We start from the raw sequence: 17,155 nt of genomic DNA on the forward strand, positions 1-17,155 counted from the left end.
GATGAAAATGCTGATCCAACTTACTTTAGGAGGCTAATTAATACATACTGAGGAACCTGATGAAACTCTGGGTTTGCAAAGTTCCAAAGATCCAACAGTGTCTCTGTTGTAGACACTAATGTAAGATGTAAGACCGTGTATTCTAAATCAGTTGACAACACTTTGCCTGTCTAGCCCTATAACAACAGTAACAGTAGGGGGAAACTGTCTTACTTTGCCCCCCCCAGCTTTCAGCCAAACTTGTGTAGAAACCCATAATATGACAGATACAGCAGGAGGTTCTTGCATTAAAGTATGTAAAAAGTTATTAAAGAAATAATGGTTAACTAAGCTGCTTAGTACTGTTAATCAAAGAATATGGTACTTTTTCAAAAGCAAACAGTTTTCTACTACTGCGTTTTGCAGTATTAAGCAGTAAAGGTGCTAGTAGTGATATTTTGAAGGTTAGAAATGGGTCTAACCCATTGCTGTGGTCTCTAGGTAACTTCCCTTCTAAGTAATACATATATGATAGCTTAGGAATCAAGCAAATTATATTGTTTTACTTGGTAAATTTGAGGTGAGATGCATATTGTTGAATTTTTTTATAATTGATAAGAAAAAAGGAGCAGTAACAATAATTGTCTGTAAAAGAAACACCATCCTCAGCTTCAGTCTCTCTGACAAACTATCAAAGATATTCTAAAGATTATGCTGTTAAATTTTATATATTAAGTGGGTATGCAAATAAAAAGAACTGGAAACTGGCAAGTCAAGAATCTTCAAGTTCGTTTCCTATATGTACACTTGAAGAAAGAAAATTAAAAAGAAAGAAAAAAATGAAATTAAGTTTGCTGTCACTAATTGACAAAAAATCTCCCATTTTGCTGTTTGGATCAATCAAAGATGACAAGTTTATGGTCATGTTAATAACAAAGCAAGCACAGGAAAATATATATATTGAATGCTAGCATGAGACTGGTTCTGTTAAACAAGCCTCCATTTATCCCATTTTTTACTGATAGCACCTTGGAGAAGGTGAATTCTCTATTTCAATTTTGTCTCGTAGATCTGTACAAGAACATCTCATCTTCTTTGTTGATTTTGTACAATTTCATACCTGTATCACAAATTTATTATTTGAGGTATGATGCAGAATAGTTTCTACAACATAGTTTTCAAACATATGCAATAGCATCATTTCAAATCCTGTCACTGAAATTTACCTACAGGAAATACAACAATAAACTATATAATTATATCATCCAGTGTAGTGTGGAAACTTTATCTGGTAACATACTAATCTGAAAGTAAGAAAGTATTTTCTTTTAAATCCTGCCAGTTATCTTTTGCTTAGCAAATAATCGTTGATAGACAGAAACAAGCAGTTTTCACAATAAGTAAAAACAGATGCATTACTTAAGAAAGGAATGTAGGAGTCAGAGTCAGAATCATCTCTTGGGTACTTCAAAATCCAACATTGTTCAATATATTTTTCCTTATCCATTGTGTGTAGACGGCTTTGGATGGCAGAATGTCAAAGTATCTTTTTGTATTTGACAAATGACATTCAGTAGAGCAATAATTATAACCTTTTAGGGTATCAAGACAAGGGAAAATTAATCTTAGTTAAGCATATCCAAAGATACTGCATTTCTATCAGCAGCGCATTCCCCTCCTAGTCTGCTGGGATGGATCAGGATGAAGCTCTGGCCTTGGGTTTAAATAGTAACTCCTGATACAGACTTTCACTTGCTAGTCTTTTGATATGCTGATAAACTACAAATAAATTATCAGTATTCCAGATGCTATCATCAATTTGATCATACATTGTTTTCAGCTGTTGGTAACAGGAAAGACTAAGAAAATATGACCTTTTATTTTACACTGTTGCTGTGGACAGTCATATCTCCTGAGTCATAGGATCCAGTCAATATATTAAGTAGTAAATTCAGTTAACATTCAGTTATTTCAATATCTTAACATCTGAAAAAACTGCAGTTCCTTGAGTACAGGTGCTGTGATTCAAATAGTAAAGCTGCCATTTATTCAGATAGAAATACTTAAATTGTTGAACCTAAGGGATTGCCTGTCTTTTATATAAAAGTTTTTATATAAAAGTTCTAAACTGTAATAACCAACATATATGTCTATATTTAAAATTTCCAGTATCTCAGCTGCATACCAACCTGCTATCAAGTTAATCAAAAATTTTATTATTGAGAGCTTTATTCTCCCTCCTCACACACACATTAGAAAAAAATCTTACACTTAAGCATACAAATTGATCCCAAGATAGGAAAAGTCAAAGAGGAAAGTTCATTTCAGGTATATTGCAGTGCAGCTGATCTAGGGTTTTGGCCTTTGCTGCAGAGTATCACTTACTGGCTTACTGCTAAACTGTGGATTAAGTGGAATAGTAGTTTATTCTAGCTTGTCATCTGAATGCTTAAACATAATCTACTTTTCAAAAGACATTCTCCAGTTTTATGTATGGCACATACAGTAGTGGTAGAATGCATTATTGAAGTTCAGATTGAAAAAAAAGTGTTTTCATAAAGAAGCAATTTGTATTAACTGTAGAAAAAAGTCTTTTGCTTCCTATGCAGGAGCAGATCAGAAAAGAATTGACATATCTAACTCATTTTCTTCTCATTGTGTTTGTCCATTAAGCAGATGAAGCTCACACTTCCCATGCTGTTCCATTCATACAGCCCAGTGTTCATTCAGAAACAGAACGTTTCCTTTAGTTGATGGATTAAAGGCAGGAGAGGGGGAGGTGTGTAAAAGTGTTTGGGCATGTGCAATATTTCAAGAACAATGTTTAACAGTTAATTCACACTAGAAGTTTACAATGTATATTTTACACAACTTCAAAACAAAACAGGTTCTGCCTCTTAAATGAACAAAAATAACTTTTAAAGAGAATTGTGTAATTGCTGAGAAGCTAAATGTCAGGTTATTTTTAATAGCAAATCTTGTATAACACTTTCAGTACACTAAAAAAATTAAGCAAATACAATTTTCACCCCACCTTGACTGACCTTGCACTATATTTTGGGAGGTTGAAATATGAACCTAAGAATGTATGTTAGTGACCTTACAAAAACAGCAAGTAAACTCCATATGCAACTTTAAGGGTTATTGTTTGCTTTTTATCTTCACTTGCAGGCCAGGTGTCTCTAGCAAAGTAAATCTGAGGAAAAGCTACTTTTTGTTGGAGGCTCTTTGTGAACAAAACAGATGACATAGAGAGCAGGTGTTAAAATAGTGAAAAAGGCAAACAACAGATATTTTACAGGATGTTTAGCTGTGGAAGAGCTAGAAAAAAAAAAAAAAAAAACAAAAACAACAAAAAACCCCAGGCTATTCTAAAGCATCTTATTTAGAAGCCTTTGCTCAAAGACAAGAAACATTTCTCTGTCTTGTAAATCAGAATATATATTTTGATCCCCCAAAGAATGATTAGATGTTCTTATCCTATTCTTCTTGGCATTGAGTTCCCAGGGACTGACAGGAAAAAGCATCGTTTTTACTAAATAAGAATGCTTACTGGTTTTTGTTTACCTGATGCCACTTATGATATTGTGTTTGTCTACTTAAGTGCCATTTAGGACTGAAGTGTTGTGTGATTTACTATTTATGTTAGGAAATTGCTGAGCAGCTGGGTAGATTATACTATTCTACTTTGTGTGTTTTTCATCCTACATTGCACATCTGTTAATTTTGGTCTTAGCAATACAATAGTGAGCATTGTAAATTAATAAGTAGAAGGGTAAGTAAGTGGAGGAAAGCAAGTTTGCCTGTTTAAAAAAACAAAAACTACTCAACTGGTATTATTTGTGTCTCCAAATGAAGCATCCTAAACCTATGAAGAGGGATTTAGAATTCCACACTGGAGCCTTCAAGTGTATGCATTTTGGATTTAAGCTTCAAGGCTCATTTTCAGGTTGATGAAAACCCCGTGCTGTTTGTTTTGGAATGTGAATTTTAACACTTAAAATTTTGCCAGCAGATTTCATTGGCTGTATCACAGAAGTTCTGTAATTTTGTAACCGATTAGAGTGTGAGCCCGTAATGCAAAATTATTTTATAACAACGCATGAAATGGCTATTCTTTGTAAAAAACTGAATTCTCTCCATTTGCAACACATATTTCTTTTACTATGAAGAAACCATTATGACATCACTAGAACACCTATTTGGAAATACAGTGCCAAGTCCTTAAAATATTTATTACTTAGAAGATAGACATTTTGGTACAAAACATAAATGCTCATAAATTTACTATGCAATTAGACTATACTATCCTACTTTTCCAGGTAGTAGTGAAATAAAGGCTTTTTAAGTCAAAATCAGTTGAACTGCATAGCATTTTGAATCAAATTAATTTCTATAAAAATGTGAAATAGTGATCAGGTTTATTATCCAGTAATAATAAGAATATATGCTGCAGATTTTTTTTCCTGCTCTTTCAGTTACAAATGTTGCCACTTTGGCAATGACCATGTCATCTGCCTGTAGTTCCAATGGAATTGCATTAAAGGAAGCTCTGTGGTATCTGTAACACCTTTTCCAGACTATATTTCCCTTGAATCTTGTACATTTCACTGAAAATATTACAGGATGCAAAGGATATCTGCTAAAGAATTTTCTTAAAATTCTGTCACTTCACAAGGCTAATTTCACTGCAAGTCTGACTTGCAGTCTTTGCTGGAACTACAGTTCTTTATCAATGGGGTTTAATAGGTTAATTTCAAGTTTTAAAATCACATTTTCAGTAACATTTTTCAGGCATGCCTTAGATAAAGGTACATTCTATATTCTTTAATATAGATCTAAAGCAGCCCTTGCCAGTTAATTATAAATTAGTAGCCGCTTCTCTCATGTCAGAAACTTCAGACATGCCCACAGTCCATCTGTGTATGTAACTTATCCAAACCATTCAAATGTAATGACAAACTTTAAAGCACAATCTCTGCAGAACTGTGCAGTTCATTATTCTTTTCTAGTTGATATTATGTTTCCAGACTTCAAAACAACTTTTTGATTGAAAGGTAATTCAGAAATTTAGCTTAGGCGATGCATTCTGTGAATTTAGGCACTGGTCAAGAAAAAATTAAATTACACTGAAAGAGATAACAAGATGTTAAATTTCTGGGCGAGAAAGGATATTACCCTACCTTCATTAGCCACTGAGTGTTGTTTTCCATGATGTTCTCAAGTAGCTGCAGTCTTTGAACCGAATCATCATAGTCCAGAGGCGCATCCCTTTGCACCGCGTTGGACACGTACGGAGTCGAGGAGCGGCAGTTGTCCGCCTCAGGCAGAAGGAAGGTGTAGCTGCACGACCCGTGCTGAACCTGGTACTGCTTCTTGCCTATCGTCTCCATGCTCTTACTGAAGGAGTTGTATCCTGAAGCTAAGAATATGCCGCAGCCCAAAAAGAAGCAGGCGGCCAGCTGCATTTTAATCCCTGCGGTAACTCGGCGGACCTAGAGAGCCTGGATGCGCTGGCCGGAGCCCGGCCCTAGCTAACCTGCGGCGCAGCCGAGCGCTCCGCTGCCATGTGCCGTCAGGGGAGGGCTGGGCTTGCCCGCCTGCCCCGGGCGGGCCGGGGAGGTGCGGCCGCTCCCGCCGTGCCCGCAGCTGTCAGGCGCGGGAAGCAGCTGCGGCCGCCCCGCCTGGCCCGGCCCGGCCCGCTGCCTTCCTGCGCCGAGCCCCCGCCGCCTCACACCCGAGCCCCTCGCCGCCCTGCCCTTATAACAGGACTAGGGAAGAGCAGCACACGTGTGGAGCGGAGCCGCTCCTCCCTCCCGGGCTCGCCGGGGCCGGGGGGCAGCGCACAGCGGCTGGCGGGAGCGGGGCGGCGAGAGGAAACCCCAGGGAGGAGCCGGCAGCGGCAGGACCCCTGCGAATTCCTGCAGCGCGGCTCTAATTAAGAGTTTCCTAGACAGAGCAGTCAGTTCCGATCGCCTCCAACTAGGCTAGTAAATTATTTGCGATGGTAATAATTTTTAAGCTCCTTACCCTCAACCACCCCCTCAAAACACACACACACACACACACACACGTCCCTGGGCTTCTTTGATCTTAATTTATTTTCTTTAGAATGTACTGAAGCAAGATGTAATTTAGTTGGTGTTTAATACATTGTGGAATGACAGGAAAAGACACTGTCCCATGCGTACAAATGCAGGCTTGGGTACGTCCTTGCAAAGAACGCGAGGGGCAGTAATTAGAGGTTTTCAGTTGAACACAGAATTTGTATTTTACTGACTCTCTGAGATGAACACTAAGGCATGTCTTTCAAGAGTTAAGCGTTTACAAGAGTTTTATTTATTATTTTAAAGGTTTGGTTTTTGTTTTGTTTTTTTTTTTCTGTATGACATGGCTAACTTTGGAAGTGCTAATGTTAATAAAAGAGTTAGAAATCACAAGTCAGCTGGGACTGGAAGGGGAAAAGCCATCCAGAGGCAGTGGCAGTAAGGCATGGCTCAGGAAGTGGCATGGCTGAATAGGAATTACCCTGTTAGCTCTCCCTAGCCCAATTCTCTGCCCTTGGGAGTGGGAAATACCCATAAAAGGGGAGGGAAATTCTGATAAAGTATTTGAAATCTATATGTAAGAGTAAAAAGGACTACTTCCCAAATCCCATGGTCTCTCTCTGCAATGGTCAGTCATCTTGAAAAAGCGGAAAATTACTAGCCAATTTAGCAGATCCTGGGAAAGAGTCCATTCCACTGAAACTTTGGATAAGTCTACCTCTCTGTGTAAGGAGAAATTGTCTTCTTGAAACCAGCATGATACTGACTCCTGAAGACAAACTGCCTGAGATTTTGGCTAAGTCTGGATCTGGAAACTACAGATTTTTCTTAATTAAAATAAACTAAGGGAATGCTGTGCTAGTCAAACTAACATGATTTGCTGACCAAAGTTTCTCATATTCAAGGAAAATCCCAGCATGTCTCAGGATCTCTTAAGACAGACTCTTACATAACTTGCTTTATCTCATATAGTGTATTAATATGGCTTTACTTTCTTATGTCATGGAAGGGGGTGTCAAAAATGGTAGCAGCTTCAATTCATGTCTTAGATTGTTGGAAGCTGCTGATATTTCTTAACATATTTACTTTTGGATAGGATAATCTCTAGAATTCAATTTTGGTGAATTCCAGAAAGATTCTTATTTGGACTGTGATGAACGAAACCAATTTGTCAGATTTTTTTTCCTTTGAGTATTCGTATACCAGTGTTCATCCTTCCAACCAGAGGAAACAGAGGAATATATTTGGAATGGTCAAGATTATTTGCAACAAAATGTATGTATTTGGAGGGTTTGGTATATGAAGTATGTATTTTCCATCCCTTCAATTTTGTGTTGCAATAGCCAAGCAGAAATGTGACAGCTACTTACATTGATAACAAAGTTTCAAACTTGTTGTAGACCGATTCCAAATTTTCAATTAATTGAAGTCTTTGACAGAATGTTTAATTCCATGTGGGTAACAGTCTTTGCAAGATACTTGACCAGCATACTATTATCCAATGAAGACAGAATGTGCATTAGATAATTGCACTAGACTGTCTGAAGCATTTCTGTCTAACCAGACATTCCAACTGAGTATTTTCTGTTATTTAGGTACTTTAATGAATATGCTAAGTTAAATGAGAATTTCCCATTGCTTGTCCTTAAATCGGTCTGTTCCCTATTTTCTTTGCACAGCTAGCCCGAAAAAAAATTAAGGGCCATATCTTAATAGTCCTTCTTTTCACCACCGTGTGTGTACTCAGAGTAGTGCTGAAAATTAGATTGCTCCAGCCCTGGAAATATCTGTCTCTTAATAAGGAAGAACTGGAGGATAATCTTTATTTTTCTGATTATATTTTCATGGATTTTTTTTTTTTTAATTCTTTAGTTATTTAGTTAAATGAGAATATGAGAATGAGCAGTGTAGTCTTTTAGAAGTTTTCTTTTTCATTATTAGAGCTCTACTCAAGGGACTGAATATATATAAAAGACAAGATTTAAGGGAGAATCTGCTAAGAATTCATTAGATAAGATCTCCTTGTGAGGCTTGATTTCTGAATGGCTATAAAGCTTGCCATCTTTATGCCACCCTAGTGAGTCACATCACCATTGTAATCTGTCAGCTTGGTTTTGCTGGGTTTTGGAGGAGACATGACTGTCTCTAAAAGTTTGAACTGGAGTCTGTTTTCCTTTATGAGAGGCAGAAGCATGACCCTGGGGGGCCCTTGTGCTGTAATGAGGCTAGGAGCAAAACTGAATTTGGAGACTGCCTAGGAAGCCTTGCTGTATCCTGGGCCTCCACTAGGGAGAACTGTGGTTGTAGGAATACTGGAAAGAGAAACGAGTTCACCTTTTACTGCATTTTAAGCTGGGCTTAGTTTTTGTGTCTTGGTTTTTTTGTTGTTGTGAATGAATGAGTAAATGGCCAGTTGCTATGGTAGCTGTCTGCAGTTCAGGGAGAAGGTACAGAAAGCCCAGGTATTATTCTGAGAAGTGACAACAAACTCCTAATGGGAGACTCTTACCAGCACAGCAAGCACCACCAGTTAGCTTCTACTCACTGTGCTTCTCATCTAGGTCTTGGAGTAACACCCTGAGGTGCACCATGGTAATGTTTTCCCCAGTGTTTCATAGATAATCCTAGGCTGTAGGAGTAGTAACTAAAATATCACACACACACACATAACAGTGAGAGGGTTTTGCTGTTTCCCCATCTGGGTCCAATGGACTCATATTGCTTTAATGAGGTGCTCTTTCCCACTGTCCAGGAAAGTTAGTGATTGTTCACCTTGCCAATGAAATAAATATATATCCCTTTAACCCTTCGCTGCAGCTCAGTGCCGTATTTGGTGCATCTTTTGGAGCAGTCGATTGTGATCCTTCACCCTTTCTATCCCTTTGGGAGCAGCTTTCCCAGCTGTGGAGGAGGAAGTGGTCTTCTCTGCCTCTCCAGAGAGTCAGAGCCAGTCAGAGTTCGGGGGAAAGAAAGTAGTAACAGCTAAATAAAGAAAACTGGTGTGAAAAGTAAGGCAAGTTAAATCCATTTTTGTCCTTGAAATCTGAAGAAGAGGAAGCAAGATGCCTGAATACAGTATTTTTACTGAGCCTTAGAGGCATTTTAACAAGCCTGCTTGAAAGAGAGGGCTTATTCTAAAAACCGAATGACTGAGAAGATCTGTCCCATCAGTTATGAGGACTACCATTTCTTTGTTAGACATACTGAAGTAGGGAGGAATTTAAATAATTTGGCATGGAGTCTTATAAATGTCAGAAACTGAGTAAAAAGTTATAATTCAGACTAGTCACATCCTCTCAGTATTTCTTTCATGTTCGTTGTTCTCTTCATCTTTCATTTCTGCTGTTGATATGGAGTGTTGTATTTACATTCATGATACGTTTTTCTTGTAAACTAAAATACAGTTTCAGCCTGTGAGTTCCTGCTTGCTTTGGAGATGAATGTATATAGTATATGCCATAAAATACCAAATAGTGGATCTGTATATTTAAAGTACAAATTAGATCTTTCCCTTTTTAGAAAGAAGATACCCACTCTACAGAACTCACCTTATAAGCAGAGATGAAATGTGTATTTTGTCAAAACTAAACATTTAGAACATTTTGCCAGATGTGTGCAGGCAACTTCCTTTCCTGGGAAACAGTAAATTCCCTTACTCAGCCAATTGTGAGTTTCTTCCATACAGTATATGACTAGGCTGCGTTGAGAGAGACGCCTGAATTCTACTAACATTATCTTTCCAACTATTATTTTACTTACAGCTGCACAGCTTCTGTTTGACAGGCAGATACAGAGATCTTGTGAGATCTCTGACAGAAAAGGAAGCATGTAAACTTATGTAATATAAGAAAATGTTGACTTGGCTTTAGTCTGGTATCTGCAAACTTTTCCACCTAAAACTTTCAAGAAGTTGATTTAGTAGATAAATTCTCATTTCAGCAGTTTACTTATTTTAGGAAGGGAAAACTACATGATAAAATATGTGCAAACTAAAGGCAAAACCATGTAAACAAGCAGGTTTTGGTGCTACGTTCTTACAGGGATATTTGATCTATATATATAAATGAAAATGTTGTAAAGTAACATCAAAATCAAATCTGAGATGAAAAATCATCTGCAACATGGAATAAACTTATAAAGTATTTTATATATTCCTGGTATTTACATTCCTCACATTTTGACACTCAGTGTTAAGTTCCCACCTTTAGTTCCTAGTACTTTAATACTAGTTTATGATAGTTCCATTTGCTGTCTTCAAAATATTTTCTTTCACTGTAACTAGTTTAACATTTTTCTCATGAACAAATGTCAACGAGGACAAGACTCATGAACTTGTAACTTAAAAAACAGGGAACAGGATCTAGGACCCTATTGGATTTTTAGGCTGCTGAAAATATTGTCTGGTTTTAGATCTTATGCTCTTTTTCAAAGAGAAGAGCAATAGGTTATTACATTTTCCTATAAGCCAAACAATTTCTTTTCATTCAGACCCATAGTTCAGATTTCTAACCCTTTAAAATTAATATCGATCATTCCTATTTTCCCCAGCTTTTACTCATCTTTTTTATTCCATCTGAGCTTCTGCACCAATCTCTCATGAGTTCTTTAACAAAATCTCAGGATTCCACTCACTTTCTCAGCTGAAGCCTATTTCTGATCACTCAGAACATCTGGTGTAACATCTTGTGAATTCATAATCATCTTTATGTTCCATCTCTGATGTTCTATCACGTCTCCTTTGAGTACCCTTCCTTACAAGGGAGGGCATTTGCTCAATAGTTCTCATATTGTGCTCTGCTGAAGGGACAAGAGGTCAATAATCTGATCCACTGAAAATTTCAGTTACTGCTCTGTCTTGGTGACTTAGTCTGTTTTTTTCCCATCTTGCCTTGTAACATCCAATCCATCATTTCAGTACACAGTATTTTTCCTAGATGTCACAGCACTAGTGGAAGCATAATTCAGCCAAAACCAGACTTTGTGTATTCCCTCTGAAATTCTTCCATGCTCCCTTTTTCTCTTTAGCAATTGACCCTGCCACCATCCTTCAATGCATTTAAATCTATAATCTGCAAGTTATGTTTCTTTTATTTCTTTGATGTTTTATTCTCTCCCTTTTTTGATGCTACACTTCCATTAATGTGTCTAAAATCCCTATCTTGGTCCTTGTCATCAATATACTGAATTTTGTAACATCTGTCTAGCTTGTCCATAATATTTGAAATGTGACTTGCTTATGAAACTTACTATATTAGTTCCACCTCACTAAATTACATTCAACTTTGCTGTCATAAAGATGATTAGACAACCATCAGAGCTTCTCACAAGTAGATTATATACTTAATTGCTTTGAATTTGGAATCTCTCCTACCAATATGTCAACTTTATTGCTTTCTTTGTAGCCACTGTCTGGATTGGCTTTCCTGGATGGTCTTGGGTTAAACTTGGGATAGCTTTTCTCAGATATTGAGATATTTAATGTGATCATATTTTCAAATTACAGACTTATTTTGATTTCCCACTTTTTTAACATATTAGCATTAAAAGACATTATATATTTTGTATATACATAATTATAGAAGTATATATGTGTGTGCTTCTTATGTTGTTGATGCCACTGTTCCTAAAATATAATTGGTCATGTTAGATTGGGATTTTATGATAGCACATCCTGAGTAATAACAATAACATGAATAAACGGGTTTTTTAAAATTCCTGTCATTATCACATCCACATTCCAAAAACCTTGTTAAATACAAAGTGCTTCTTAATTATTGCTGGTTCATTACTTTTATAGTGATTTCCTTTTTCAGTCCAAATTTCCAAGTGATATGTAAAGTAGAATTCACAAGTATCTATTGAACTCTATACAAATAATGTAGGCGCATATCTAGGAAGACTCACTGTGCATTAATGAAGTTCCTGTTTGTAGGACAGATGGTAGTGTCTTTCACTGTGAGCATTTTCTAATAATGAATGTTATTTTAATCTTTGAAAGATGAGTCATCCACATACAGAAGTAGGAAGTGAGTCCTAGGATTATGAAGAATAGTTGCTACATGTCCTTCCTCCTTAACATTTTTATATAGTTTGGCTACAGTGCCCAAAGGCTGTGCTTATTCTCTTCAGAGTTATGTGATGACAGCAAACTTCAGCTGGTAACAAGTGCAATTACATCTTAAACTCAAATAGCACGAGTTCAAAACTATCATGGAAATTACAGCTAATGTTAAGGATCTTACATTTGCACTGCTGAACATCTGACAGTGTTAAGTGCCCTGTCTATCTCCCATACTGGGACAAGCATAATAAAGCACTTGTTTAAACAGGCTATCATTGGTTGAAACTGAACAACATAACTTGTGTGCTAATGGGTAGTAAAGCCTTAAAAATCTGTTTTAAAAAATAGTTCCCATAGCACTTGTGTATTTACCCTTTACTGTTGAATTATAAGCTAAAAACTTAACAGATGTTCTTACTCTGTAAGCTTACATACTGTTTCTATGCTTTGAAAAATGTCTTTTAAATTGCAGTTTTGAGCATTTGGACAATTTAAACCTAAAATCTTTATGTAAGGTTTTGACTTTTGTTGTATCATGTGAATGGTGTATTATGTTGATGTGAAAAGGCAGCAAACTCTGAAAGAATCCAGAAGGCTTTTGGAAAATGAGAAATCTGTCTTACTGACATCCTAAAGAAAAATGAATATGCCGTTTGTTTAAAGGAGTGTATTTTTAAAACATCTAAGCAGCTGACAGTAAGATAGCCTTACAAGTCACCCCAGTCCCTATGATTTAAGTCCTTCCTCTTGTAAGCAGTCACTCAGGTTAGCGGAAGGTTCTCTCATCTGGTAATAGCACACTTATTTGATAATAACAGCATGTCACACTTCCGAAGAGCATGTTCAAGTTAAGATCTGAATTCAAAGATAAACTGGTGTCAAAGAGGGAATGAAAAGGAAGTGAAAAACTGTGTAAGAGGAATCAACAACACTTTCAGAGAGGGAGAGGACATTTATGGCAACAGTAAGGTACCTAGTTCCTGACATCTGTTTCCCTCAAGAAAAAAATACAGTCTATGCACTAACCTTTTTATGAAGAGTGCAAGAAAAGTATTTGCAGCATATTTTCATATATTCCTATTTGCTGAACTATATTATGGATGTGTCATTTGAAGCGGACAGAGCAACTGCAAACTATTTTTGTGCTCCATAAAGATAAATATTTTCTTTTTTTCAGTACTACTAAACATAGATCAGTAATAGCTCTCAAAAACATTGCCCACCCTCTTGCTTGTTCTGCCATAGGAACTGGGCATTATTTTTGTTGTTGGTCTTACTGCTGTACAAGCAAAGGAAGGAATTAAAGTGGGTTTTTCCTCCCTGGTTAGTGAGGCATCAGAACCCATGATGGGGCAGCACAAAGATTAGCTGCATACAGATACCAAGATGAGGGCTTATTTGAGTTTGGACTCCCTGATTCCATACAATTTATTTCTCTGTAAATATTAACAAAAGTACCTCATTGGCTGAGTAACATTCTGTTCTTTATCTTTCCAAATAAATCCTTTGCTGGAAAGATAATCCTCCATTTCCAGTGGAATATATAGACAAGACCAAATCTCTTATAAGTATCCTTTCATTAAAGTATATTTTCTTCCCAACACAAACCAATCAGAAAGTCCTTTTACTAGGCTTTCATCTAAATCTGAATGATTCCTTGAGTAATTTCTCTACACAGAAAATACATATCTTTAAAAATCTTTATTCTGTCTCAGTAGAAATATATGTACAGGAAATTTGGAAATTACATTGATGATGTCTCTAGTGTTTGAATGTGCATCCCCATTCAGGATAGCCACAGCCAAAGTGACTTTTATTTACAAATCCAAGAGTGCAGTCTTAGCTTATTAGCTTGAGGTTAAGCTTGATTATAGAACATCTTGCTTGTATTTTTATGTTCTTACTTAATTTTTATGTCAGCATTTTCAGTCAAATCTGTGATCAAATTCTATTATAAATAACTAATAAAGCTTCACCCTTGGTTTTAAATTATAAATTCTGATTGGTTACTGCTTCAGCATTGATTGATTGCAATCTTAATAGCAATGTCCAGCGAATAGCATTTTTCTTGAACATAACTTTATTTCTAGTTCATCAAATTAGTGATCAGCTGTCCTTTGCCTGCTCACCCACTTGAGTATCATTTTTAGGAAGCAAAACCCATACTAAATATTTGCTAGATGATGTCATGAAATGGCAATGCCTCCTCACTCAGCCAGTTTAGAATATATTCTTTTTGCATTAAGGAAGATTGATTGTATCCCTGTGTAGGGTGTTAAAGTGCCCTCCTTTGATTAAATGCATATATTAGGTCAACCAAGATTTCCTGTGGAGTCAGAGAAATTTCTCTTTGTTGATCAGAAGGAGACTCTTCAGATGAAGAGATGAAGTTAGATGAAATGAATGTCATGAAACTTATGGAAATAAGTGATAATTATTTGAGATTTTATGTGTTTCATTGTCTCATCTTAAAGTGCTGCTGTTAATGTATTATCAGCATTTTTCATTTTATTATAGTTTTCAGATTATTGTATCCCAACTGCATTGCTTTGCCGCTCTTCTCTTTTGGTAATGGATTCACTTGGACTGTGAATTGATTAAAAAAAAAAGGGCAGTAAGAAATTTGGTCTAAATAGGTTGTTCACCCTGGAAACATAATTCTTTCACACTTCAGGCACATTTTGCAAGGCTAAGAGCACTATACCTTTGGTGAATGTCAATTGAAATGTTTAAGAAGCAGGGTCTTTTCTGGAACCCCAGAGCAGCCCATGTGAGGAAGGAGGGACGAGCAATGGACCAAGTTTTCAGCCAGCTGGGAAGTATCCCAGGCAGGACTACAGCAGGCAGGGAAACTGTAGGGAGTCATGGCCTAAAATTTGTTCTAATTTCATACAGAGTATAAAGATATATCTTCTGAAGCTAAGATCTATCAAACTGCAGAAAAGCCTCTCATGAGAAGCAGTGGAATCACTGTTGCATGAGTAATACAGATGGCAAAACACTGAAAAATGTAAAGGAAAATCCTGTGCTGGCAGCAATATGAATTAAGTGATTAATAAGCTTTTTCATCTCTTCATTTCTCTCATCAAACCTTATCACTTCGATGAAAGAAAGAAAAATGTTTATGCTGGACCTCCATGTGAAAAGTGCTTAGAGGAAAAAATATCCCTCTTCAGATGATAAAGATATAATTAATATAGTTGAAATAATTCTTGCGTTTTCTCACAGACATTATATTAAACCTATCAGGCACAAGCTGATATTAATGCCTTCAAACTGTTAAACACAATTATTCTAATGTAATACAGAAGTGGGTTTAATACTGAAAATTGTTATGGTTTCAGATTTCTTTGCAATATTGGGAAATTTAGAATTATCTAATTAATTCCATCAATGACATGCAGAAGTATACAGTTACTCAAATTGCTAAAAGCATCAGGGTGAGACTGTGCTTCACAGATTGTTATTGCCTCCATAAAAACCTTGGTTGAGAAGTATGCAACCAGACAAATCATTCTCAATTATCAATGGCTTAATTGCTGCTTTTGTTTTCAGATTATTTTTTTTAAAGAAAACTTATTTAAAACTTATTTAACTTGTATTTAGAGTGAATATTTTTTTAAAAATTCATTTCATGGAGTTCATTTAAGTTCATGGACATCATGAACTTAAAAAGCCACAAATTTTACATCAAAATCAGATTGCTCTTCATTAACGTGGGATAGATTAATTTCTATACTTTTCAAACCTCTGTTTTTGAACATTTATTTGATGTGAAGTGGGCTCCTTTGTATTCATATGTTTTCTACCTTGCTGGTTCTGCAATGGGGGCAGAAAATCTGCGTTCACTTACCTCTGACCTAACTCTGCTGGCCCACAGTTTTAGACTGCAGTACACCCAATAAAGAAAAATAACACATGCTTTTAAGATAGCTATTTCAATAAACTGATAGCCTCAAGGACTAGGAAAAAAAGTGATGCTTTACAGGCCAGCTGGGGTCTTCTCATCTAGAAGACTTTTCTAGCATCAGTCAGAATTTTTTTGTGATACATCTGTCATGGAAAATGATCAGAAGCTGCTGAAGTAAACAAAATTTGGGTCTGTTCTGCATTATTGTAATTTGCAGATGCCCTGTGCCTGCTTACAGAGGACAGCCCGAGGCTTTTGAAACTGTTAATGACATGAACAGTAGCCAAAACCTGTCTTTATTTGAAATACAAGTTTTTAAAATAAACCAGAACCTGTGAATCCTCACACAGTTGCCATTTGCATTAGCTTTACACAGTGAGAATTTTTTTAAAAGATACAGATTTCTCACCAAACATTCTGTGGACTAGTTAAATAATTGGAAGCATTTTCAAGAGGTGTTACCACTAGTTAAAATATTGGCTTTTGTGGCTGGTCCAAATCAAGTTTTACAGTAAGTGAAACTTGGTTCCATTTCACTGATTTCTCAATGTTCATAAATTCATTAAATGTTCATTCATCAAATTCCATCTCTTTTCTGGGTCTTCCATGTCAGAAGGAGGCACCTGTTTTCAAAAAACGAACTGGCAGATGGCTTAGTAATTATTGCACCATATCACAGCTGGCAGAATGAAGTAATTTTAATAAACAGAAGACAAGCAGGAATTTCAATAGAAATAAGGGAGAAAGGATTTCTTGTCCCTTTCTTTTTCTTCTTTTTTTCTGGTTAATATTCTTCTATAAAGGTAGAGTTGTGAATCCTGAATACTAACTGTTGAAATTCAGAAGTTTGGGACTGTGTAACAGCTCTGCAGATGGACATCAACCATAGCTGGTAGTGCATCTGCTGTACATGGAGGCTTTATCCGTGTATGCATTGTGTCATTTTCCCAGTTTACTAGGCATCTGAAAATTAGCCTGGTTTCAATATGTGGAAAGCCATACTCCATATGCTTTTCATATGAGACATAAGACTTGACCGTGTAATACTGGACATCCCCCATTTTGTGGGACATCTGCCAAGCTCAGCAGAAATAAAAGTTACAGGCAGGAGAATAAAACCAGAGGAATAAGTGATTGCTAGATCCTTATTCTGTTTTT

General features: G+C 36.5%; 2 protein-coding genes across 5 annotated transcripts in view; one reads left to right on the plus strand and one right to left on the minus strand.

The window, feature by feature from the left end:
* Positions 1 to 5,661, minus strand: part of ANGPT2 (angiopoietin 2) — a 41,882-nt gene extending 36,221 nt beyond the window's left edge. For both annotated transcript variants that reach the window (XM_086876034.1, XM_086876033.1), the window contains exon 1: positions 5,163 to 5,661. In XM_086876034.1, the coding sequence (XP_086732160.1) occupies positions 5,163 to 5,447 (285 nt within the window). In that variant the 5' untranslated portion in view covers positions 5,448 to 5,661. The remainder of the gene's footprint in view (positions 1 to 5,162) is intronic.
* MCPH1 (microcephalin 1) overlaps positions 1 to 17,155 on the plus strand; it is a 132,341-nt gene that overhangs the window by 88,609 nt on the left and 26,577 nt on the right. The window contains exon 14 of one of the 3 annotated variants that reach the window (XM_086876032.1): positions 1 to 758. The exons of the other annotated variants lie outside the window; for them this stretch is intronic. The gene's annotated coding sequence lies outside the window, so the exon portion shown is untranslated. Of the gene's footprint in view, positions 759 to 17,155 lie in introns of those variants that run through there. 3 annotated transcript variants of the gene reach the window in all.

This window comes from Cyanistes caeruleus, chromosome 2 (assembly GCF_971803275.1).
Source record: "Cyanistes caeruleus chromosome 2, bCyaCae1.hap1.1, whole genome shotgun sequence".
Lineage (NCBI taxonomy): Eukaryota > Metazoa > Chordata > Aves > Passeriformes > Paridae > Cyanistes > Cyanistes caeruleus.